We start from the raw sequence: 25,104 nt of genomic DNA, 5'->3' as shown, positions 1-25,104 counted from the left end.
CAATCCTTTTAGCCAAACAACAACATGTCTGTATGCATGTGTATGAAAATGTGTGATCAACTAAAATGTGAAAAGCAGTTCCATCCCAGGGCAGGATGTGTTAAATGTCAGTGGATTCATCCGCATCTGGCACAGTTTGAAATAGCATGTGTCAAAAGCTCAAGTCCAAGCTGGTGGTGGTATGGGAATCAGACAGCAACCTTAACAAACTGAGGGAGGTCTTCATTTGAGGCCTGCCAGGCTCTATATAAACAATGCAAAGATGACCAACACACTGAACAGAACTCTTCCACATGGGCCCATGGAGGTTGTAAGACTCTGAGGGGGCCACTCAGGGTAGTTTTGCACCCAGGCGTAGAGCCGGATTGAGGAGGGGAGGCGGGGGAGGCAGATTTATTTACACAGACACAGATTCAAATGATAGAAAGATAAATATACAACAGACAGAGGGGAAAAAGAGAACAGATTATTTTCAAGAAGGACTTGCAGAGAGGGGGAGAGGGATGAAACAAACCATTTAATTGAGCTTCTCTCTTCAAAATATACAGCCTCACAAGCAAGTTAAGGAAGGATTAACCCCAAATTTCTAGTTACAAACCTTCTGGTATGAGAGACTTAAAGAAATGCTACTTTCAGAATAAAAAGGGTTTACTTATACCTGAAAAAATTGTAAAATGCAAACAACTTATTGTAGTTTCAGTGAAAAGTCATGTATATATGATTATCTGATACTTACCTTTTTGCACTTTTGTGAGAAAATGTAATGCCAGGTAGTTAAACAGCCTTCCATTTTATTTCTAGCAAGGGTGACTTTCTGACAGAGAACTGAGCTAAACACTCAAGCTTGTCTCAAAAATACATAGCAGTGGCTTAGACACATTTATGATGCTGCTACAAAGGAAGGACTTAGTGCCCCAACTTCAGTGTGCATCTGCCCATCGGTGTATGAATGGGATGGATTTCCTATGCCTTGCTTATTTTGCAAAATCTGGGAGCTCTGATATTAAGGAAGACAGATGCACAGCATATTCACTTCGGCAGAGAATAAGTCATGTGTGACAACAGCCCAAGGGAACACACAAATCACTAAAGTTTTAGGGCTATGGTACACAACGGATTACTTGTTGAAAATGACTTACAAGTGACATCAAGGGAAAGCACAATGGAATTAAAAGATATAATTATACCATTGTTACATTTTTGTGCAATGTTGCCCATGCAAGTCGACCTGTATTTGCAAGAAATTCCCACAAAGTAACACAGACATATTACAGTTTGTGTAAATAAATCAAGTGGTTCAGATCATCTCTTAATAAAAATTATAATTCCTTTTTTCAATACTACTAGCAGAAGGGGCATTTGCTTTTGGCCATTGTCAGTCTTTGAGGATGCACCTGACTCTACCTGCTATCTCCTATTCACTTTAAAGGAGAACTAAACCCTAAAAATGAATTTTGATCAGTCCCTAAGCTCAGTAACTCACAGCAGCACAGAGCATGTGCAGTGAAAAGAAGATGGGGAGCTACTGGAGCATCTTTGAAGGCACAGATCTTCCCTGCTAAAGGGCTGTGGTTGCCTCGGGTTGGTACAGAAGCTCATAACATAATGTACAACATTTCTAGCCTAATTCTTTAGTTTAAATTTCATTTTCCTTTAATACCTGACTGTAGTGGTGCTTACTACAGCATCTTTCGTGTGATATGAGTATGTCTACTGTTGGCTATTTCTACATCTTTCAAATGTTATTGCAGTTACACCTAGTGCATTTAGGGTTATGGAATAAAACAGTATCAAAGCTGCAGATAAGACAGTGAATTTTGCAATTAAATAACTTTTCAAAAAGGGATCTCCCAGCACTGCCAGACTTTTTTTTAAATAATGAGCTCACTTCTACAACCTTCTACAACCAAGTGTATAATTAGCTATTAAATGGAATTTTGTTAAATGTTTTTTATGTGATGATAGCATCCCTTTAAATAAAAGGAGAAAGATCATGCTTAGGAGATGTGCACAAACATATTTGCACTGTGGTTAAATGGGTATTGAACAGTAGATGTAGGACTTTTATTGCTTAATGGCAGAAGCACCCTGCATTATTAATTATTTTGTGTCACCCTTATTACTTGCTTGGGGGGTACCCAACAGGCCCGGACTGGCAATCTGTGGATTCTGGCAAATGCCAGAGGAGCTGCTATAAGGTGCCATAAAAAGTCAGTATTTAGTGGGCTGGTGGGGGCTGCTCAGGCCTCTGTGTGGGCTCATTGGCCCTTTGTGTACTTAAAATGCCAGGGCCTATTTTGATTCTCAGTCCAGACCTGGTACCCAGTAGGGATGCACCAAACAAGCCTTTCATGGGTTCGGCCTGGGAAATGACTTCAGCTGAAAACTAAACGTAATCCGAACCCTCGGCAGTGCTGGAAATTCCTGATCTGCAACCGGAAATGAGCAGCATATTGTTACTGTTGTATAGGGTTCAGATAAAAAAAAAAAAGGTTCAAATTCGGCTGAAATCCATAATGAATGTGGATTTATGCATCCTTAGTACCCAGATAAAATGATTATATTAAAGTTCCATTGGCAGCAGTTCAAAATATGGTCATGGCCCCATTTTTTGTGCTTTAATCCTCTTTCTCTCAGATATGCCTATCCATATATTCCATATCCTAAACATCCTGGATGCAAGCACTTTTAACTGAGGTTTTTATTAAGCATATTACTTTTCTTTTAATTAAGAGTTCTTGTAATGTGCCCACTGAGTTACACCTGGGCCCAGAATCTGAATAGATGAGGCCTACCATTCTCAGGCTCTGGGCCCAGGTATAACTCATTGGGAGCCCATGTTATAATTCAAATTCGACCCCACAATTTTAACAATTACAGTCCTGTAAATGCACACACACAGTGCACATGTAGGGCCGAATTGGAATAAAAACGCAGGTGGAAAAAATGAGAACATTCAGCTGTCCGACTTGGAATAACTACTATCTTGCTGGTAGGGCTTATGTACCTTACAAAATCATAATCAGTGGAGGGCATACACTTGAAGGCAATGTCTGCTTATGGAAGATGACAAGGTGACAAAGTATCTGCCACTTCCCAAACAACAGATGCAATATCTTAACATTATGCAGCTTAAACTTTGTACACTCAGGTACTAAAATTAGGCTAGTGCTCCACTGGGATGTTTTTCAACCTGCATATAGGGTTGCCACCTTTTCTGGAAAAAAATACCGGCCTTCCTATATTCTTGCCGTTTTTTCCTATTAATAACATCAAGCATCATTTATACCGGCCAGGTGGCAACCATACCTGCATATAAGAGCAGGCTAAGAAACAGCCCTTCCACTCTCATCTATGCCTTTCCTGTGTCTGAACCTAGAGGCACTACGCTGAGTGCGCCCACACAGTGGATTTTGACACAAATGTTACTGTTGGGGAACTCCAAAAGTATAAGGGGGTCGCTGACTGATAAGTAGTCCATAAAAAAGTCTAATTCCCAAAGGTTAGAGGGCTCTAAAATGATTTTGCTATGGGGAACCTTGTACCTCTTTAGTCTTGCTGGAATCACATCATTATAATGGTTATGATTTCAAGGCTGGATTAGCAGAAGAAAGAGTAATAATAGAAGTAACATGCTTATTTCAGCTAATTACTAAATTTCTCTGAAATCTATTAAATATTTTGAGATTTCTGTTTTTATTAAAGGCATTATTTTCTCAGTGCAGTAGAAGTAGAAGTGGTTCTTGTTGGTACAGTTATGTTTCTCCTGCCATAAAGCAGAGACTCTTATACATGAGATGAACTCCACTGGCCAGGAGGCTTACGGTTCAGGGTTGTTCGGCAACAAACTGGTTAAAAGGCTAAGTTGTACCACCCAAGACTAATTATAATAATGTATTACGTCCCTCTTTTGTCACTCTGATGAATGGTCCCTTTAAGATTTTTCAGTTCTTTTGTTGATGCATTTTTTGTTTTGTTTAAAAGGAAGGGGTGGAGTGGGGGGGTAGCAGGTGGCAAGACACTGAGGGAACTGTTTGCACCACTCTTCATCTTTTATTGGTTCCAACAGAAAAATGTGCCAGGTTCGGGAATGTCTCCCAGGAAGTTACCAAATAAGCCAGTACAATGTTTGCTAACAAAAAAGTAGAGCAAATCTGCTTACAACCAAGCGTCTGACTTGTTGAGTTCATTCACCAACAGGACCCAATTAGAACACAATACTAAGTACGTTTTGTTATGCTTATACTGTGCAATGTATGGTACACCCATTTAACGCAACTAATATAGTATAAGAAACATACACTTCTTTATCCTCAGGAATTTCTAGCTTTAAAAGGGAAATTGAAGTTGAAATAAATTTCTGATATGTCACTGACCAACCAGATGGCATTTTAAAATTTAAAATGTTGAAAGAATTAAACAGCAAATGGTACAAAAAAGAAATGCAATATTTAGAAAAGGAGACCAATTGCAATGCATCTCATAAGATCTTAGGAACCTCACACTGATATATAATGTTAGGGTGAAACAGCAGCCCAAACAAAAGCTACAAACATCTCTTGCATAACACACACCATTGCTGACTGATACATGGGCAGTCACCGACCCTTATATTTGCATTAACGCATTAAGACAAGCTGCAGTTTTGATCTCCTATGCAAAACCCAAAAAGGTCATAGTGCACACCCCATATTCTATGCTGACCTGTGTTACCTTCATACTCTACCAAATGTCTTAAAATCATATGGCAAGGCTTGGGGATGCAAAATGAGATGAACCTGGATATATGTGGTCGCTCTCTTTGCTGTACTTACTTACACTCACTACTTGTTTTTGTTTCAAGGTGCATCTTCCTAGCCACTGCATACCAACTCTTCTACCAGTCTGACAAGTTCAAATGTGAGATCTGGGGGTTTATTTTACTGAGACCAATAAAACCCGTGTTCATAATTGTGCTTGGTGTGTGTGTGTGTGTGTGTATGTATATATATATATGTATATATATATATATATATATATATGTGTGTATATATATATATATGTGTATATATATATTTATATATGTGTATATATATATATATATATATATATATATATATATATATATATATATATATATATATATTCCTCTTCTCTATACTAGTGCATAACATTGGTTTTAATACATAAGAAACTCAGTGCACACCCATGAACAAGGAAGGGACTGGTAAAGAGCTCCATTTGTGTTGAATTGCTCAAAACTTAAATTGCCATTTGTTATACTCTGGAAGACATTAATGCAAATTGCAACGTGTGCCATATTTAAAAAAATGGGTGCACACTGGGTGCAGGTAACACTAGGTAAGAATGTTGCCTTGTCTGAGATTACAGTGGAATGCTGGAAAAGAATGTTGCATTGTGGGTAAAATGTGAGGAAAGGGGACAGGTTTTAGGCAATTTGCACGGGGTTACCTAATGAGCCCTTTGATGTGATGCTACTTCTAATGTTCTTTCCACTGAGCATTATAAAGCTGGCTACAGGGTGAGTACAGATTGAAAGGAAAGATTTTCTATATGGTATGCCTGCCACTGTTTGTTCTCAAACTGCAACCTCCCACAAACCTTGATGGCTGGTCATCTGCTGTCAGGATGCTCGCTCTCTCTCACTAAGAATAGCTGCCTGAGGTCTCCATACACTGAATTATGCTTCACACAAAGTGGTCTAAACATTCTGCTTCATGTGTGGCCAGTTTAAGTTTCATGGGTGTAACAATACTGACAGCAGATCCAGAAGCTGCTAGGAAGCCCAGAAGCAATAAGAGCCAGCAAAAGGGTCCAGATGCTCAGTATTAATATGTGGGGAAACTACTTTCCCTGGGGTTAACTGGATCAGAGGGACAAAGTCTTTTGGGGGACTTAAACCAATTATACTATATGGCTGGTGAAAACATTGCTAGTATTCCTTAATTATTTATTTTAGACCCATCCATTTAATGATGAAGAAAGGACACAAAATATAGAGAACTTATGTGCAATAGCTAACACTGCCCTAGTTTTGGCTCCAAATTCCTGGGATTTTATAGTCCAGTTAGGGATGCATTTTGCAAGGAAAAAGAATCCACTTGGTGGAAAGTTGTTCAGATTTTAACTTGCAAGGGTGATAAATCATCTGCACATTATTTCTCTTTTACAAGAGTAAAAACTAGTCAAATGTGCACCTTGCTCTGCCCAGTTGCTGGCTCCAAGGTCCTTTGTGAGAAGCTGTTCTTCACGCCTGTGTTATCCAGGTTCCAATTCCTGCAATGGTTCCTGTGTACTCTTTATGTCTGCCCTGCAGCCTCCATTCTTTGCCACCCACCTATTTAACATCTAATTGTCAATACCCTAAATCCGAATTCCCTGCTCGTTCTAGGAAGACCTCAGCCCTAGTAGCCTTAGTGATACTGAGCTGCTGCACCTTCCACTGACCCAGTAAACATAAATGTCACCAATGCATTTTTATCAGGCCGTATACTTTGGCACTGACCACCCACACACAACTGTATTACTCCATTGTGTCCGGATTTCCGGATACTTTAATGTTTCCGGCTGCCTGTGACAAGAGCTATGGATATTATTACTGCAGAAAGCTTTAAATAAGTAAAAGGGTGAAATTAATAATTTGAGTAAATGCAACATTTCGAACACTGGGTAAAAAAACAAACCATATAATACATGACCAATTAGCTTGCCCTATGTCCTGTCTTCCTTCTGCCTCCTGTTTTCTGCACCCTCCCAATTTGTAACTCATTGGGTGGTCCCCCTCCTCTTCAAACACAATTAACTATTTAAACCTAACAGAAAGCCCTGATTACATTGTGCCACTGCCCAGAGGAAATGGGGGAGGAGAGAGGAGACAGAAAGCCAGAGGTGGCGGAGGTCCTAGAGATAAAGATGAGAGGTTTGGAGAATAGAACTGGATCTTTTTGACTACTGTTTAGCAATATCATTTGTGCACAGTTACTAAAGTCTGCTTTACACGGGTGATACATCCCAGGCAACTGATTGTACCTATCAGATAGAATTTCCTATGCTAACAGCTACAGTTATGATTATTGTAACCAGTTTTTCTGTGCTATAGTTAGTCGCCCGCAATTTTCACTTTCAGTTGATTCCTATGGAAATAGCACAGATCTTTTAATTGCAGTTTGTGTATGTGTAGCGCAATATTATTATGAATGTCTGCTATAGGAAGCTACACCTTTTAAAATGAATTTGATATATTCAAAAATATATGTTTCCCCAATAAAAGGATACATTTTATTTTTTGGAAAGGACTCCTACAACAGCAGACCAATCACTAACAACTGAGGGTGCATTAGCAATTTAGCTGATAGTTAAAATGTTTTCCCCTATTATATTTTAATACATTTGAATGTTTGGCCTCAGAATACTTTATTTCTCCCAAAAATCTGTTAGCAAATGACACCTACAGTTCAGATGTAACATGATAGTAACATGAATAGTGCTATAAGGTTAAACTGTTTTCAGCATGTGGTGATCTACACTTTCTTAATAAAATAAACACTTTTTACATAATAGCAGAGTAAATTGTAATTTTAGCACTAGGATCCCTCAAATTATAGCAACCCTGCTGAAGTTAGAGCTGACATAAGGTCTGCTTTAAGAGACATGATTGACAGTTCTCCATAATAAACAACAGCAGCAACACACCTAGTGGTCATAAGAAGATTTATCATCTAGTTTTATCTAGCACTGAGCATATATAATAAGAACCGCTCATCTGGTGAGGTCACTAAACAGTTGGATCTTTACCTGATTTGGTCACCAACACTGTGGGCCGAAATGGAAAACAATCAGATCATAAGTGGGGACTATGGAGACCTGTTGGTAGAGGACTGAATCAAAGGGCCAATACAGGCTTTGCCTTATGGAATCTTCAAAGCTGCCCAAATGATATACCGTATATACTCGAGTATAAGCCGTCCCGAGTATAAGCCGAGGTACCTCATTTTACCTCCATAAACTGGGAAAGCTTATTGACTCGAGTATAAGCCTAGGGTGAGAAATGCAGCAGCTTCTGGTAAGTTTCAATCAAAAAATTTAGGGTTTCTGCTCCCATTGGAGGTGCCGGCGTCTCGTTTTTGGATGCCGGCGACCATTCTTGGACGCTGGCGAATATTCTTGGATACTATTCTTAGACAGTTTTTGTGCTTGACCCGAGTATAAGCCGAGGTAGAGTTTTTCAGCATATTTTGGGGGCTAAAAAACTCAGCTTATACTCGAGTATATACGGTATGTATGATTTTTGGCCAGATATTGATTGGCCAGGATGTTTGGAGGATAGATACACAAACACCTGGCTGCTGACAGTCTTGGTGGGCAGAATCAGCAGCTTTTATCGGCCCTTGCATGGTTATCTTAAGGTACATGACATGGCAGCTCCAACTGATGTGCAACTATGCTTTATGCAGTGATGCAATGGTATGTGCAGAATTCCTCTTACATTACTGAAAAGATGAACCCTCTATATTACTACAACTCTACCACATGCTCCAAATGTTTCTGAAACTACCATGAACGCAGCAGTCATGTTGGCTCCACAGATTTTATTTCATATAAATAAGAAAGGGAAAGAGCTAGAAAATGAAGAAGAATGGTCTTCTCGTTAGATTTCCATCAGCTGTTCATTGCCCATGATTATTTCATTGACTCGTTTTGCTGGAGAGACAGAAATGGGAAAGGGTGGGTAATTACATGTATAATCCAATATTGATAAATGTATAGAACACCTTCTTCATGATGCCATACAATAAGGAATTATGCTATTATTGAGATTTGGTGATTATGCCAAGATTCTGCTGGGAACACTGCACATAACAAAATAAGTTTTGCCTGGTATGATAATCTATATCTACATAGGTGAGCATTCAAACACATTATGTTACTGTAATATATTCTGCCACAGTATTACCTACATATATATTATTATATTATTGCCACTGCATCATGGGTAAGTACGCCCATGAGATCTTACTTTCTGAATTTTTGGAATATATGCAAACTTGCACAGAGGAAATGTTATGGGCATGATACACCACATTGCCAAAAGTATGCAAAATTCTATCAGTCTAACGTCTCATTGCCAAACCAAGGCTATTAATAGGAAGTGGTCCTCCCTTTTCTGCTATAACAGCTTCTACTGTTCTTGGAAGGCTTTCTTTTAGATGTTGCAACATTGTTGATGGGATGTGTTTTCATTCACATGCAATAGGTTGGGAAATCAGTCTTGACTTGCAGTTGGTGTTTCAATCTGACAGATGTTTAGCACTTGTGTTACATATAGGGTTCTGGGCAGGCTAGTCAAGTTCTTCTACATCTATCTCTGCAAACTAATTCTATACCGATCTTACATTGTGCATAGGGTTATTATTCTGCCAAAAGAGAAAAAGACTTTCCTAATCCTACTGCAAGGTAGGAAGCAATGCATTGTCAAGAATGTAAGAGCATGATGTAATGGCACCTGCATCAGCGATGATGTGTGTGGCTTAAATAGCCAATTAAAATAATTAGATTGGGTGTCCACATACTTTAGGCAATATAACGTACTTGCCAAAGAGTCCTGCTTGGTTATTTGAATAAACAAACAGAAAAAAAGAGCCCTTAAATCCATCAGGAAAGAGAACAGCTGTATTGGATACTTCCATGAATGAATTTCCTATATTTCTGAGAAGGTAGTGTTACAACTATGGGATCTATTATCCAGAATACACAGGGCATGTTTTATTTTCTATATAAGGGGCTGTTCTGTAATGCAGAGGAGCATGACAAAGTTTTGCCATTGACATGGATTTATGCTAGTTAAGTAACCATCAAGTACAAGGTACTTGCTTAGTATTATTACAAAGAAAAGGCAAATTGAACCAAAATAAAGAATTGATTATTTAAGTAAACCCCTGTGGGATATGGGATAGCAACAATTAGGCTATGATTTACTCCCTTCACCATTGTCAGGGGTGATTCTGGCCTTTCTGCTGCCTGAGGCGAAAGTATGGCAATGCGCCCCCTGTGCCACGCCCCTGTGCCACGCCCCTGTGCCATGTTAGGAAATGTAGGAGGGAAGGAGGGTACCCCCAAAAAATGTAAACGTCGCCTGGTCTGAGCTGGCAAAGTCAAGTCTGGCTCAAGAGGTAACGTTCAGTAAAATCTGCAAATTAGCGTAGTTACGTCACTTTTTCAGAGCGCAACTTCACCTGGCGAATTTACGCCAGCACCCGTTAAATAGGCAAAGTGCAAAAATTACATTATGCTGGCGAATTTTCACTAGCGTTAGCCACTTTGCCTTTTAGTAAATTTCCCCCTTAATTTCCACAAAAACGTTGAATTTCGTCTTTATGTATTAACCAGGGAACATACATCTTTTTTTTTTTTTTTTAAATCTAATTTTTTTTTTATTTTTTAACTTTTCTATACTTTTTTTTAACTTAAGCCTTGACTTTTTTATGACACACACACAGTGGGAGTGGAACAGACAGGGGTAGTACAACTATTATTTATTACAAATATTTGTTATTAACTTTTCTGTAAGTACAGTCAGTACAGTACCTGGTACTTCTTGTGAACAAACTCAGGCCCTAGACAGATGCAGCAACAGCCAGCCAGCCGCCCCAGGCACTAGTCCAAAAACAAATCCAGGCACTGCTGCAGCCTGCAGTCGAAACTCCAAAAGCCAGCGACCCAGCCAGCGACCCTGGAGATAGTGACGTCACCGGCGTCACGTGAGCAGGGACAGGGAGCAGGCAGCGGAGCGCAGCGCCAGCACGTAACAAAGTCACGTGACGCATGCGCACTGGCCTGACTCCGTCTCCGCACTCCGCACAGGCACATCATAGGAGGAGTTAAGGGCGGCACTGAGGCAGCCGCCCGTCAGCAGCAGTAGAAGAGGGGATGGAACAACTGTCAACTGACATGACAAGGTGAAAGTCGCCGGTGCAGGCGCATTACACGCAGCGCACATTTAAATTTTTTCTAACTTCACAGCACGCCAGGCCAGCCAGCACAGCAGTCCAAATGCCGCCCCTTCAACTAACCGACATTTTGCCGCCTGAGGCGAGATTCTCAGGCGGCCTCATTATAGAAGCGCCCCTGACCATTGTGTTCTCTGTAACACAATTAAAAAAAAACATAAATGCATATATCCCATACAGGTATGGGATTTCTCATCTGGAAACCCACTAACCAGAAATGTCTGAATTACAGGAAGGCCACCTCATATTGAAAAACAATAAGCAAATACTTCTACATTTTGTTTAACTATTCCTTTTTTTCTCTGCAATACTAAAATGGCACCTTGTATTTGATCTTTACTAAGGTGCATTGGATTTATTTGAAGTTTAAATGTTTCTCGAAGACTTAAGATGGTGATCCAATTAGAAAAACACCCCTATATCCCAACCATTCTGGAAAACAGACCCCCCATATTCCTAGGGCTTGCCAAGTTTTTTTTTTTTGTATATGGTACTTTAAGTGGCTAGTTTACAGATATTTCAGTAGTTGCTGAACTACATCTACACAGAGAAAAAAGCTGAGGGCTGTAGTTAAAAAGTGCAGGAGGGCTGCAGATTGGAAATTGCACGTGTTTTTCATTGTTCAGTATTCCAGCTGGCAGCGCTCTTGTTTTTTGTTCCTATCCCTGCTACACCTGTGTAAGTATACCAACTGAACTTGACCCAGTCAGATTGTTGAGTCTAGGCTCATAGGTGGTCCATCAGCTCAACCATGAAAGCGCTCAAACGGTGTTGACACAAACCTTTAGACAGTTCCAATAATGCTAGCTTGTATTTAAACAATGTTTTTCAATGGCAAAGCACTTAGCTGTATTACAGAGGCGTTCATGCAAGCATCCCTGTGGTGGGAACCAGAGTAGAGGATTTTATTGGTGTTAGGATTCTTTACCAGAGCCTCAACTCCTTCAATGCCAGAGCTTCAGTTATTATGTTGCAGTTCCATCAGGCAAAGAAAGATTAAGTGCTTCTCAGTGTGGATAAATGGCAATTAGCATTAACTACATTGTTTTATAAACTCAGACAGAATAAGCTCCCTAATTCCACAAAGCCATATTTTGGTTCATATTCAGCAGACATTTAATAAGAGGAATGGGGAACTAACAGCAAATCAGGGCAGCCCAAGTGTTGATGCTAGTTATGCCTACGCATTCATGTGTACATTTTACGGCTGCTGCTGGAATCCGAATAGTTTCGTCTAACAAAACCTAATATGATTCCCATTGCGGTCTCATTCCCACAAAGCATGTGTCTCAGTATCCAAGAAATGCTCAGCAATACCTACCTTTACTGTTTATATGTAGACCGGGCCCAACTAAGCAGTCTTTGATATCTGCGCCACTCTCTATCACTGCATTATTACAGATCACACTGCCCTGGATTGTACAGCTGCAAGGAGAAATGGAAAACAGAAATGCAATATGAAAAAAAAAAAACATTAAATGCAAGCCAGAAAAAAAGGAAGGGAGTTTGTAAAAATGGAACTGGAACTGGAAACTGAAAAAAAAGTGAATTAGTAAATATCATATGTGGGAACACTATAAATACATAGCAGATAATAAACCACTATAAAATATCAGTAGAAAGCATATCCACCAAGTAAAGCAAAACACAGAATAGGAGCAAGAGTAGACAGGGTAGGTAAACAAGACAACAGTATTTGGAATGGTAAGTCAGAGTAAAGGTAGCCATACAATTACTTTCCATTATTTATTTTTTTATGTTTTTCCAAAATTTAAGTTGAATGTCCCTGTCTCTGGTGTTTCAGTCTGGCAGCTCCATAATTCAGGTGCAGATTCTGAACTGTTACAATTTTGCAACATTTAGTTGATACATTTCTCAGGAGCATCTCTGGAGTATTAGTAACTATTGTATCAATTCCAATAGCTGCCTAACCTATAATGAAACCCAGAGATTCTCAGCAGGGACAAAGATAAGAAATGTATCAACTAAATGCATCAATTTAGAACAGTCTACAGGGTAGGTGACCCCCCCTCCCAGAGCAGCTTTAGAAGGTGAAAAATAACACTTTATACTTCAATATTAGAAAAACGGTGACACATAGAAAATAGAAAGTAATCGGAAAGTCGTTATCTCTGGTGATCTATCTGGAACCAACTAGTTATTTGTAAATGTAAATGCTACTAAAAGCTCCACTAGGGAAGAAAATGTTATGAAGGTGTACAACCTCTATAAACCTCTGTAGAATATGGTTGCACTTTATAGGATAACAATATTAACTAAATAAAACCATTTTATGTATGTCCCATTCTTTTTTCTGCACTGCATGTTCTGAATTCTGAAAATGTAGCAGAAGCCAGATGACTGAAAGACCTGCGCAGAAGCATGTAATACATCATGGGAAATGGGATTCTTGGCTGAAGGAGATGGTTTTAAATTAAGATGGGAAATACCTTCGGACCTAAAAACTGGCTACAATTTTATTGTTTTTCTTAATTATTTTCTATTCAAGCCCTTTCCTATTTATCTTCCGATCTGTAATAAAAAAAAAAATAATTGTCTTGATATAAAACTGTTGAGGCAATCTAAAAATGAAATAAAAGTAAATGTAATGGTCAACTAAACCTTCAAACCACTTCGATTCTTAGTGCTCTATAAGCGTAACTGTGTCACAATACTGGGCTTTTCTGTATAGATGTTTTACTGTGCAGCGGTATCAAACAATCCTTATACTTGCTGGAAAAGAGGGCTTTGTAAAACTTTTTTCTAGTGGATTTTGATACTGCAAATTGCTGGATGGCTTACCAAGGCCAAACTGTAGGGAAATTCACTAGTTGTAAAGAAAAAAAAACAGCTCTTTTGAATCTCCTATGTAATAATTAGGCAATGATGATCTACCCCCCACAGGTTAGCAAGGGTAAAGGGAGGGTGTGGTTAGGAACGAGATCTTTTAATAGGGCTGGGGTGGTGCCATATATATGTGTGTGTCCTTCCTGGGGGGGGGCTGGGGGACAAGAAAGAAAAGAGGAATTATAAGCATAGTAAGATGCTAGGAGGAAAGGAAGGGGAAGAGAGAAGATTACATGGATCTATGTGTTAAGGCTGCCAGACCACCTAACAAGAACAGAATGAAACACCTCTAGTATCAGCATGGGTCTTGCCCCCACCCCAACACACGCACACACACTCCCCTTATAAACAAACTAATCCTGCAGTTTAGTGCATAAATCACAGAACTAAAGTGATCAGAGAGGCTGCAAAGTGATAAAGAGCAAATGCAGACTTCTCATTCTCATATTGCATGTAAATAAAATGTGTCTTATTAAAAACAAACCAGAGCATACACACCAATGCATGTAGATTCCTAAACAGCACACGTGTGCGGATGCATACTTAAAACACATACTATCTAGCAGGCACTTGGTTTAGGGCACTCAGTAAAAAAAATATGTAAAGGAGAAAGACATGATGCCACATAAAATTCTACATAATTTTTGTTTTACTAGTGAAATACTGTTAGCTCCATTAATGTGCTTTCAAGTGTTTAATGCTGATACAATCATTTATATCCCTCTGCTGCCAGGACTCTGTGTGGGATTGACTTTCTGTCCATCACACAAGTCTGAGTGAAAAATGTCATTTTATTTCAGTTGTACAGGACTCTCTCTAGTGGCATGAGGTGAAACTGCAATGCTTCGGGAAGAGTGCAAAGTGTGTAAGCAAACTCACCATTCCTGAACTGTGACTTCATTCATAACAATGCAGTTTGTTATCTTCACTCTATCTTTGACGGTGCAATTGGATCCAAGCAAAGAACGTTTTATAGAACTCTTCTCCCCTACCTGTGTCTGTGCTCCAATCATGCTGTCGGCACCCACCTAAATGAAAAGTGTATCAAGGTTATGGAAGACTATATATGTTCACAAATGCTTTGTGAAACAAGATGGATTATGTTGTCTACCTAAAAATTATAAGCGGCACAAATGATAGATATACAGCCTTTGTAGTCGCTATTAAACGTAAACGCCAATCTCTAGTGTATGGGACCAATGTTATATGAAACTGCAAGTTAAAAAATTGCAAGAACAACAGAGGTTGTTCAATAATAGCAGTATCTATGCCAGTTTTTAACTTTGCCACTTATTAAGCAAGTTGTTACTAGTAGCTACACACAACTGTAATAAAAATCATTACGTTGCATTATAAATATGCATGTTTGTAAAAGGGATGCATGGTGAAAAAAAAATCTGCCCTGCTTTGTACAAAGCTTTATAATTAAGCCCATTTAAGTAGTTGCCCTTAAATGTAGAGTTCTAAAGCATAACACTTTCTAACACTTCTTTTCTGCCTAACATTAAAGTAAATGGCAACCTCCTATCACCCACCCACAAGACAAGTGGACTTCAGCCCAAAAACACAGCTTTAAGTGTTAAGTGGGACTAAAATTCACTTCTGGCTTTGCAATTTAAGTATATGGCAGTCAGCCCAAGCTGTCACAGGTAGGGTTGCCACCTGGCTGGTATTTTACCGGCCTGGCCGGATATACTGTTGCTTGATATCAATGTTATTTATAGGAAAAACCATAAAAATATAGAAAGGCCGGTATTTTTTCCAGGAAAGGTAGCAACCCTAGTCACAGGTGTTTTTCTGCCAGTGGAAAAACCTGGTGTGCAACGGGCCTTAGATATTTCACCTTTGTGACTTACCATATGAAACATGCAATACAAAGATGGTGGTTTTAAAACTGCACTACATCATAATGCATGACTCTGATAACCTAACCCATATTTCTTACCATCAGCTTGTCAGAGATCACAGCCGATGGATGGACACGTGGGTCTTCATTAGACACCTCACACAATAGGCGTGGTACCTGTGCAAGTAGAAGAATAACAGGATTAGCACATTTCAGAGAGAACTACCAATATTACCACTCTGCAGATTGCATTCAGAGTGTATATTTTAGATGTATTTTAAAGTTGCTGTCTCTACTCCCTACATACAAATGGTCTAAAACAAACTTGTACCATTAAAGGCATTTTGCCTCCTCCTGGCTGCTTTCCCACACTCTGCAGGGTAGCCTGCAGCTATCAGCACTTTGCAGTGTAGGATGCAAGACAATCAGCAGCAACATGGACCTGACAGGGAACTGCAGCTATGGTCCCCATGTGAAAGAAGAGATGGCCCACATCCTACTGTTGGAGAACTGTCAAAACACATTCATTTGTTAACAGGGACAGGGACAAGAAATGATCTATGGGAAGCACCAATAACTGTATATTTTTCATCATTGCCTACATGATTAGAGTGATTTTCAGGCAATAAGACCAGAGAGCATGGGTAGTCTGCCATCCCAGCAAAACAACTAGAGAAGTTAGTAGTCAAGCAGACACCCTACGAGTTAGGATTATACTGCTAGCATCAAGTAGTTAGTAGATTTCTTTGAATTTAGGCTACAAAGTCACAAGCTGGGAAGGTTCCAGATGTATCGAACATACATAAGGTAGTGAACAGTGGACAAAATTATATTGTTTGCATTGCTGACTTCTGATATCTACAAATGTGCAGAATTATGAGTAGCAAATACTAAAATAATGAGATTAACTTCTAGATAAAAATCTGCTCTGATCCTTGTTAATGGGCATCTAATAGTTTTGTTTGTTTTTAACAAGATTCAACCATTGTTTAGTTAATTAATTTCATACACATTGTCAGCAATTAATTAAATGTATTCTTATAGAAACAAATAATCACAGTGTCTGAATATTGTTTGCTCATTTTGTGTGCTTGTGATTTTTTTCTAAGCCCCCATAAGTTTCTTTATTTTCGGCCCTGCCTTACAGAATATAACTGCCATCGAATTAGCTACAGGGCTTGCATCTGTATGTAAATAGTATGGCTTGAAGTCTCACCTGTCTGTTAGCATCAATATACATAGCAAGACTATTGACCCTGCAACACAGCTCATTCCCAGCCACATGAACATAACATCGAAGTCTGCTCCCGTGGTATGGCTCTCGCATGTCACCACGATGGTCATTCCAGCAGGACATTTCCAGTGCTCTGTCCAACAGTTTATCTTGAGTAATAAAGCTATAGATATCTGTTATCAAAAGAAAAGATTACAACATTACAATCACAGCATTATCTTAGAAACACAGTGTCATTTATGTATATCCTGAGCATGGGCATACTACATACTGTCACAAAAACATTCTAGAGTCTATGCTCTTGTCATACTTAGCAATATCTGACAATCAAGCATCCACAGAAAGGTGGGCAAAGTGAATCAAGAATTTTCATACCACCAGGCAAAGATTCCTTCCCTCCATTATGCTCTTCCTGCTCTTCTTTTTTTTGCTGTGAGTTTGACACAGACAAGAACTGCTTCCTTACTAGGTAGGGGATTAATTCTCTACGAATGGAGCTAAATGACCTACAAAAGACAAGTTATGGCAGAATTGCACACAAAATTAGATTTTGCTGTATAATGGCTTTATCACATACATCCATTTACTTATTTATACATATACTTATAGTGAGTTATCAGAAAGAAGCAGACATGAAGGAGTAAATAGCGATATCCAACAGCTACATACTCATTGGTGTGCAAGAAGTCCACTATGTATTTCCTCAGGCAGTACAGATGTGCATCTACCATCCCCATTTTAATATGGATCCGAGGGTACCTGCAGGGGAGAGAGGATGTGTGTGTTCCTGTGAGTTTATGGCACACTAACATTCCATTACAATGAGCATGAATATGTATTTCTATTGGTGCATGTGCAAAATATAAACCTGAAAAAAAGTTGTTCAATGTAACACTGCAATAAAATAACCCTTTTCTATTCCAGAAGAGAACTTGAAGGCCCCCTTTCTCTATTAATCGAGTGTCTACCTTTTAGATTCAGCCTTCATATTCAGATTCTGCATATTCCAGACTTATTTGTTGATACAAGAAAAAAAACAATGTCATGATTAACTCGTGTCCATAGGTAACAACATAAAGATTTGATTGTGGGCTGGGAGAGAAACTACTTGTTTTTTAAGCATTTTATACATAAAACCCATTTGTGGTGGGCCATATCGTAGTGCCACATGCCCCTTAGACTAATGGTCTAATCATGCAGTGGACCTATGCAGCTTGGTCAGTCACAGATTTCAGACATGGCCTAACCTTTAACCCTTTCCCTGCCAGACGTTTTGTCCTAGATGCGAACATCTACTGCCAAGCAGTTTTTAGATATTTTGCACTCTTTCACTTTAAGGGCCTTTCCTGGGGTGGTCTTTTAGTTAACCCAGGAAAACAATGTATTGTTTTTTTCAGGACAACCTGAACTTTCACAATATGCAAGAATTTTGGTGTAATTCTACTTCTCTAATAAAATATTGGATTCTAAGTGTCAAATAAAATGAAAAAAATCATGTTGCACGAAGAACAATCACATATATCAGAAACATCATTCATTTTATGTACGAGAACACAGCCGATTTAGAAAGGTCTATGTCTCCTGAACGCGACAATACCAAATATATATAGTTTTATGGAGATTTCTCACTTGTATAGCTCAAAATCTACAAGCAGTACACAACCAAATTTCCAAAGCAACACTTCCCAAACGGCATACTTTTGATTTCAAGGCCAAACATTCCGCTAACAGTAGGTTTACCCTAGAAAACTACCCATTACTAGAAAGAACAGATTCTGGTGAATCAAAAATGGGTAGAAATATCTTTGTACTCCAAACCACCAAGTTGCAATTGTTTCCTAAAGTTATAATGTTTTATAGAAATTGGTGAATTTTTTGAAAAATGACCTCAAAGCTTCCACTCTACAGCAACATATCTCCCACACATCATTAGGTATCAATGTAAAACACCCCAAATATAAAATCCTGGGTCCACTGAACAGTTTGATGCCCAATATGAATAGATGTACCCAAGCACGTGGCATAGGAGGCCCCAAAAGGAAGACCCCCCATTTGTTCTGTCATTTCAGATACTGCAAAATCAACACATTTACATCGTTTTGGGGGGCGGCAAAGGTAGAAAAAAGTATGTTCACCCCAGAAAACCATATATTTTCGGAAAGTACACATTCCCCTGAATCCAAATTGGGTATGCATGTCTTTCTACACCAAAGTACCAAGCGGCAAACCATTACTAAAGTTGGTGATTTTGGCGACATTTCCAAAAATCACTTAAAAATTTCTACCCTGCAGCATCGTATTACCCACATACTTTTAGGTATCAAGACAAATCACCCCAAATATGAAAGCCTAGGGTCCTCTGAACAGTTTGATGCCCAATATGTATAGGTGTACCCAAGCAAGTGGCATATAGAGGCCTGAAAAGGAAGACCCCATATGGTCTGTCATTTCAGATACTGCAAAATCAACACATTTACATCGTTTTGGGGGGCGGCAAAGGTAGAAAAAAGTAAGTTCACCCCAGAAAACCATATATTTTCGGAAAGTACACATTGCCACGAATCTAAATTGGGTATGCATGTCTTTGTACTACAAAGTACCAAGCCGCAAATCATTCCTAAATTTGGTGATTTTGGTGACATTTCCAAAAATCACTTAAAAATGTCTACCCTGCAGCATCGTATTTCCCACATACTTTTAGGTATCAAGAGAAATCACCCCAAATATGAAAGCCTAGGGTCCTCTGAACAGTTTGATGCCCAATATATATAGGTGTACCCAAGCACGTGGCATATAGGGGCCCCAAAAGGAAGACTCCCATATGGTCTGTCATTTGAGGTACTGCAAAATCAACACATTTACATTGTTTTGGGGGGGCAAAAGTAGAAAACAGTAAGTTCACCCCAGAAAACCATATATTTTCGGAAAGTACACATTCCCACGAATTCAAATTGGGTATGCATGTCTTTCTACGCCAAAGTACCAAGCCGCAAATCATTCCTAAATTTGGTGATTTAGGTGACATTTCCAAAAATCACCTCAAAATATCTACCCTGCAGCATCGTATTACCCACATACTTTTAGGTATCAAGACAAATCACCCCAAATATGAAAGCCTAGGGTCCTCTGAACAGTTTGATGCCCGATATGTATAGGTGTACCCAAGCACGTGGCATACAGGGGCCCCAAAAGGAAGACCCCCATATAGTCTGTCATTTCAGATACTGCAAAATCAACACATTTACATCGTTTTGGGGGGGGCAAAAGTAGAAAACAGTAAGTTCACCCCAGAAAACCATATATTTTCGGAAAGTACACATTCCAACGAATCCAAATTGGGTATGCATGTCTTTCTACGCCAAAGTACCAAGCCGCAAATCATTCCTAAATTTGGTGATTTAGGTGACATTTCCAAAAATCACCTCAAAATATCTACCCTGCAGCATCGTATTACCCACATACTTTTAGGTATCAAGACAAATCACCCCAAATATGAAAGCCTAGGGTCCTCTGAACAGTTTGATGCCCGATATGTATAGGTGTACCCAAGCACGTGGCATACAGGGGCCCCAAAAGGAAGACCCCATATAGTCTGTCATTTCAGGTACTGCAAAATCAACACATTTACATCGTTTTGGGGGGGGGCAAAAGTAGAAAACAGTAAGTTCACCCCAGAAAACCATATATTTTCGGAAAGTACACATTCCAACGAATCCAAATTGGGTATGCATGTCTTTCTACGCCAAAGTACCAAGCCGCAAATCATTCCTAAATTTGGTGATTTAGGTGACATTTCCAAAAATCACCTGAAAATATCTACCCTGCAGCATCGTATTACCCACATACTTTTAGGTATCAAGAGAAATCACCCCAAATATGAAAGCCTAGGGTCCTCTGAACAGTTTGATGCCCGATATGTATAGTTGTACCCAAGCACGTGGCATACAGGGGCCCCAAAAGGAAGACCCCATATAGTCTGTCATTTCAGGTACTGCAAAATCAACACATTTACATCGTTTTGGGGGGGGCAAAAGTAGAAAACAGTAAGTTCACCCCAGAAAACCATATATTTTCGGAAAGTACACATTCCAACGAATCCAAATTGGGTATGCATGTCTTTCTACGCCAAAGTACCAAGCCGCAAATCATTCCTAAATTTGGTGATTTAGGTGACATTTCCAAAAATCACCTCAAAATATCTACCCTGCAGCATCGTATTACCCACATACTTTTAGGTATCAAGAGAAATCACCCCAAATATGAAAGCCTAGGGTCCTCTGAACAGTTTGATGCCCGATATGTATAGGTGTACCCCAGCACGTGGCATACAGGGGCCCCAAAAGGAAGACCCCCATATAGTCTGTCATTTCAGGTACTGCAAAATCAACACATTTACATCGTTTTGGGGGGGGGCAAAAGTAGAAAACAGTAAGTTCACCCCAGAAAACCATATATTTTCGGAAAGTACACATTCCAACGAATCCAAATTGGGTATGCATGTCTTTCTACGCCAAAGTACCAAGCCGCAAATCATTCCTAAATCTGGTGATTTTGGTGACATTTCCAAAAATGACCTCAAAATATCTACTCTGCAGCATCGTATTACCCACATACTTTTAGGTATCAAGAGAAATCACCCCAAATATGAAAGCCTAGGGTCCTCTGAACAGTTTGATGCCCGATATGTATAGGTGTACCCAAGCACGTGGCATATAGGGGCCCTAAAATGAAGACCCCTCCTTGTATGTTCTGTCATTTCAGGTACTGCAAAATCAACACATTTACATCGTTTTGGGGGGGCAAAGGTAGAAAAAAGTAAGTTCACCCCAGAAAACCATATATTTTCGGAAAGTACACATTCCCACGAATCTAAATTGGGTATGCATGTCTTTCTACTACAAAGTACCAAGCCGCAAACCATTCCTAAATTTGGTGATTTTGGGGACATTTCCAAAAATGACTTCAAAATTTCGACCCTGCAGCATCGTATTACCCACATACTTTTAGGTATCAAGACAAATCACCCCAAATATGAAAGCCTGGGGTCCTCTGAACAGTTTGATGCCCAATATGTATAGGTGTACCCAAGCACGTGGCGTATAGGGGCCGCAAAACGAAGACCCCCATATGGTCTGTCATTTCAGGTACTGCAAAATCAACACATTTACATTGTTTTGAGGGGGGCAAATGTAGAAAAAAGTAAGTTCACCCCAGAAAACCATATATTTTTGGAAAGTACACATTCCCACGAATTCAAATTGGGTATGCATGTCTTTCTACGCCAAAGTACCAAGCCGCAAATCATTCCTAAATTTGGTGATTTAGGTGACATTTCCAAAAATCACCTCAAAATATCTACCCTGAAGCATCGTATTACCCACATACTTTTAGGTATCAAGAGAAATCACCCCAAATATGAAAGCCTAGGGTGCTCTGAACAGTTTGATGCCCGATATGTATAGGTGTACCCAAGCACGTGGCATACAGGGGCCCCAAAAGGAAGACCCCCATATAGTTGTCATTTCAGGTACTGCAAAATCAACACATTTACATCGTTTTGGGGGGGGGGGCAAAAGTAGAAAACAGTAAGTTCACCCCAGAAAACCATTTATTTTCGGAAAGTACACATTCCAACGAATCCAAATTGGGTATGCATGTCTTTCTACGCCAAAGTACCAAGCCACAAATCATTCCTAAATTTGGTGATTTAGGTGACATTTCCAAAAATCACCTCAAAATATCTACCCTGCAGCATCGTATTACCCACATACTTTTAGGTATCAAGACAAATCACCCCAAATATGAAAGCCTAGGGTCCTCTGAACAGTTTGATGCCCAATATGTATAGATGTACCCAAGCACGTGGCATATAGGGGCCCCAAAAGGAAGACCCCCATATGGTCTGTCATTTCAGGTACTGCAAAATCAACACATATACATAGTTTTGGGGGGAGCAAAGGTAAAAAAAAGTGCATTCACCCCAGAAAACCATATATTTTCGGAAAGTACACATTCCCACGAATCCAAATTGGGTATGCATGTCCTTGTACTCCAAAGTACCAAGCCGCAAGCCTTTCCTAAATTTGGCGATAAAAGCAACAGTTTTTACATTTTTGAAAATTGCCTAAAAATATTGCAATTGGCCGCATTTATCTCACCCAATTTCTTACATACAATTCTAAAACACCATAAATACTGATGCCAAGGGTCAATTGAACCGTTTGATGCCCAATATGCATTGATATACCAAGGCAGCTGGCATGTGCGGACCCAAAATGAAAATAGTGCATATGATTTTTCTCTGCTGCCGATTCGCCTTCTGTGAACATAGACCCTTGACTTCATATTATATGCCTCAAGACCCTCCTAACAGCAAAGACCCCCCCAAAACCATATATTTTTGGAAAGTACACATTCTGACGAATCCAAAAAAGATAAAGACGTCTTTCTACACCAAACTGCAAAGCTTTTCTAAACGCAGAGGTTTTTACATTTCTGAAAATCGCCTAAAATTGTTGCAGTTTGCCGCATTTATCACACACACTGTTTTACGTATAAAGAAAAATCACCCTAAATATGGACGTCAGAGGTCTACTAAATAGTTTGATGCCCAATATGCATAGATTTACCAAAGTATGTGGCGTGTACAGACCCCAAATGAAAAACATGCCTATGAATTTTCACGCTAGCCAACTAAGCTGCAGAAAAGAGAGCCCCAACTGTGCGTTATGTGCCATAAGACCCCAAAACTGTAAAAAGACCCCCAGAAACCCATATATTTTTGGAAAGCATATATTCTGGCGAATCAAACTAAGTAAAATAAATCTTTCTATACCAAAGCACCAAACAGCAAAACTATACTAAAGATACATAAGGAACAATAATGCATGGATAAAATTGCAATAAAACCACAAAAATAGCGTAAATCAATGAAATAACAAAATAATTGATCCGGCAGCGTAATTAGTGGCCGAAATCGATTATCCAATAGTCACGCTGTCAAAATAACATGCTTTTAGGCAAAACAAACAGTACAATGAATAAGTAAAAAAAAAAAAAAAACCCTGTTTGTGAGTTTTTGTGTATACATATTTGTGCACTAATAAAAGTTGTCTGAGTGTGCAAATACATGTAATTAAGTGTAAATAAGTGTACAAAATCGACTAAGTGTGCTAAAATAAAAAATAAAAAATAAAAAAACACAAATTTTTACTAAAATGTTCATGTAAGTGTATAAATGTACTGTAGGTATGTGTAAGTGCAGGTAAGTGTGTAAAAAAAAGTGCACTTACCGTTTTTGTAGCAGGAGGATCGCTGGAACCGAAGGACGACTCCTGGCAGCGTGTCTGCAGAGTTACTGCGCAGCAGGAAGTGACTGGGCGCGTGGTGCGACGAGGAGGAGGTAAGCCAGCAGCAGCAGCGCTTACATTGCGCTTCTGCTACTTTGAAGTCGGATCTGCGACAATCGCGTCGCAGATCCGACTTGACAGCCCCCCAGCCACGTTGCCCAGGGGGCTGTCTACCCTCCTGACTCTCTGCAGAGGCGGCAAAAGCCGCCGATGCAGAGAGAAGGGCTCAGCTGCAAAAGAACGTACGAGGTACGTTCTTGGCAGCCTGAGCCCTGAACCGCCAGCACGTACGCCGTACGTGCTTGGCGGTTAAAGGGTTAAAGAAGCCTTCAAGACAGCCTTCATTTGCAGATGCATGCAATACAAACAGTTTTGTAAAAAGTTCTATAAGAATCGCTTTTCTCCCATTTGCCCATTTTTTCCTGCTGGTCAAATGCTATACTAACAGACTGCATAGATGGGGCTTTTTAATGTGCATATAGTTTTCACTAGCAACCAATTCGTTTTGAACAATCAACTACAAAATGGAATGTGAAACAAAGGTCTGGCTGGTAACCATTAAAAAAAACAACTCTAATAAGAGGATAGTAGAGGCCTTATAGGACTATAAAGTTGTCCAGAGACACAAAGATAAAGTCATATGGGGGCACTCCGATGGGCCTACCTGATATTGATCAGACTGTTTTATAAATCTCATCGTGGGCAAAGACTGCATTGGCTCGTTGATGCAGTCCTTGTCCCAACATTCTTGTACTCGTTTGACCTTGGATTCAATTCCTGCGTGGAACCAATTTGTAAGACCTGGACCCGACCCGACCGCAT

At 39.5% G+C, this 25,104-nt stretch overlaps 1 protein-coding gene across 4 annotated transcripts in view; it reads right to left on the bottom strand.

The window, feature by feature from the left end:
* Positions 1–8,573: 8,573 nt before the first annotated feature.
* eif2b3.L (eukaryotic translation initiation factor 2B subunit gamma L homeolog) overlaps positions 8,574–25,104 on the bottom strand; it is a 29,280-nt gene continuing 12,749 nt past the window's right edge. For all 4 annotated transcript variants that reach the window (XM_041589153.1, XM_041589152.1, XM_041589151.1 and 1 more), the window contains exons 6-12: positions 17,603–17,692; positions 17,309–17,439; positions 16,916–17,106; positions 15,799–15,876; positions 14,733–14,881; positions 12,328–12,431; positions 8,574–8,700 (exon numbers count right to left, since the gene is read on the bottom strand). In XM_041589153.1, coding sequence (XP_041445087.1) covers positions 8,648–8,700; positions 12,328–12,431; positions 14,733–14,881; positions 15,799–15,876; positions 16,916–17,106; positions 17,309–17,439; positions 17,603–17,692 — 796 coding nt within the window. In that variant the 3' untranslated portion in view covers positions 8,574–8,647. The remainder of the gene's footprint in view (positions 8,701–12,327; positions 12,432–14,732; positions 14,882–15,798; positions 15,877–16,915; positions 17,107–17,308; positions 17,440–17,602; positions 17,693–25,104) is intronic.

Source organism: Xenopus laevis, chromosome 4L (genome assembly GCF_017654675.1).
Source record: "Xenopus laevis strain J_2021 chromosome 4L, Xenopus_laevis_v10.1, whole genome shotgun sequence".
NCBI lineage: Eukaryota > Metazoa > Chordata > Amphibia > Anura > Pipidae > Xenopus > Xenopus laevis.
This window is presented reverse-complemented; position numbering and strand designations above follow the sequence as displayed.